Raw genomic sequence first — 2,073 nt, forward strand, 5'->3', positions numbered from 1 at the left:
GTTCTCGCCGTGCCTGTCGAAACTCAGGCTTCTGATTTCGCCTTTTTAAAATTTCTTCAACCGTAAGCTTGCCGATGTCTCTTTGAAATTTAGTGGTTCGTTTCACACGGCGTTTCACCACTTCCTCTGCATGTACACCCTAAAGCAGAAAAAATTCCCAATCTTAATGTGTCTGAAGAAAATTCAAGTAAACGGTTGATGTTAACCTTCTTATGCTTTCGACGATAAAACACTGTCCACAATGTCTTACGTGGGTTTCGTTTCATTCTAAACGATCTTTCACACTTTCCATTTATAAAAATATGAACCTAAACAAACATCAGAATTGAACAAACAGCAACAACGCGTTGAGAAATATCATGCCCTGCCATCACTGCGAACAGCTCGCTTCCCTTTGCCAGGATGAATTTTATAACCACTGAAGTTACAAGTTTCTGTCCTAAATTATGTATGCAAATAAAATAAATATTGCATAACGTCCAATAAATTACTTCATTGTACAGGTTGAAAATTTGAACTCTTTTCAGCAGTACTCTGCACTGAATATAAAAATGTATAATTTTCAATCAACAAAAGAAAACGAAATAAAAGTTACCTCCCACAAATAGTGCAGAATTTATGCGCTTACAATGCGACAATTATGTTATTACAGTATTAGAAAAGAAAGTTTAATTATGACCATACTGTAGTTTTCTGTTGTTAAATTATTTTTATTTCACTGAATTATTTAAAAAGACATTCACTATTTGGAAAAGATTTAAATAAATTTAATCTCAAGATGAAATGCAATAAAATATAAAGAATATATTCATTATGAGAAGTAATTTGTTAATTTTTGTTTAATATGAAAATTATGATTAAAACACCCACAATTTAGTAATTTCAAAATTGAGTTTTTCAGTTTACTTTAACAATATTACAATGAATGTATGCAGAAAGGACGGAAAGAAAAGGAAAAAGTTTAATAACAAATTTATTAATGAAAAATGCAGTTCGTCAAATTTTATTTATTGCCTTGTTGGATGCGTATTTCAACGAGCTTCCTACGTCTTGAAATGATCAACGTCAACAAGCTGCCTTCTTCTAAAGCATGAAAATAAATTCCTTGAACTTATAATATTTTTTCTCTATTTTCTTACCAACAGCTTTTAAAACATCTGCCACAGAGTATACTTTTTTTCCGTTAGCTGCAATGATTACATCACCAGGCTCGATTCCATTTCGAAAATATCAAAATAAATTGTTACATATTGTACTTTATTTTTGCATCATTATTAGTTTATTACTCGTGTGCAGCAGAGCCTAGAACTACACTGTGAACCAGCACTCCATGCGTTACGTTGAAAAAGTTTGGATCTCTTTGTCGCAGTTCTGACAGAAGGTTGTTATCTAAACTCAACATTGTGATGCCCAAGAAACATTTTCTCTTCGTGTCCAACGATTTCGGAAAATAACTTTCTAAATGAAAATAATCACAACTAACTTTATTATCATTTATGCGGCATTGAGTAGAAATATTTGATAGAATTCCAATTTTGAACATATTTTACCAGTCTTCTTGCTTTGCAATTCAGCTTGACAACACTTTTGAAAAAAATTGCTCACGTGATCAGCCGGCAAAGCAAAAGAAATTCCTGGAGTAACTTGCATTGTGCTAATGCCAATTATTTCACCATCCTCAAAATAAGAACATAATGCAAATTTTAAGAATATAAAATCAAAGAAGAACACAACTGACTAAATCGACCAATGGTCCACCACTGTTGCCCGTTGTAATCATCGCGTCCGTTTGGATATATTCTATCGGCTTTTCTTGACCATGCCCACTGATCAGTCGCCTGGCATTGGATACTATACCAACAGTAACTGTGTTTGTTAAACAATATGGACTGCCCAAAGCAATGACCCATTCGCCTGGACGGACTTCTTTTCCTTCTTTTAATTTAAGATCAGGTAGATTTGTCTTTAGAAAAAAGTCAAAATTATAAATAAACAAAAAGATAATAATTGCATGAAAACAATGTACCGCATTTATTTTCACGGCAGCTAAATCAGATGATTGGTCAATATATT

The 2,073-nt window shown here is 32.8% G+C and overlaps 1 protein-coding gene across 1 annotated transcript; it reads right to left on the bottom strand.

Moving 5' to 3' along the window:
- Positions 1-357: 357 nt before the first annotated feature.
- Tsp_09212 (peptidase, S1C family) lies at positions 358-2,031 on the bottom strand. Its single transcript, XM_003375587.1, has 5 exons — positions 2,020-2,031; positions 1,739-1,963; positions 1,551-1,677; positions 1,287-1,458; positions 358-439 (listed from the first exon to the last, which is right to left on the bottom strand). Exons 1-5 carry the CDS (start codon positions 2,029-2,031, stop codon positions 358-360), a joined length of 618 nt encoding a protein of 205 aa, XP_003375635.1.
- Positions 2,032-2,073: the final 42 nt, after the last annotated feature.

This window comes from Trichinella spiralis, assembly GCF_000181795.1.
Source record: "Trichinella spiralis strain ISS 195 chromosome Unknown Scfld5, whole genome shotgun sequence".
NCBI lineage: Eukaryota > Metazoa > Nematoda > Enoplea > Trichinellida > Trichinellidae > Trichinella > Trichinella spiralis.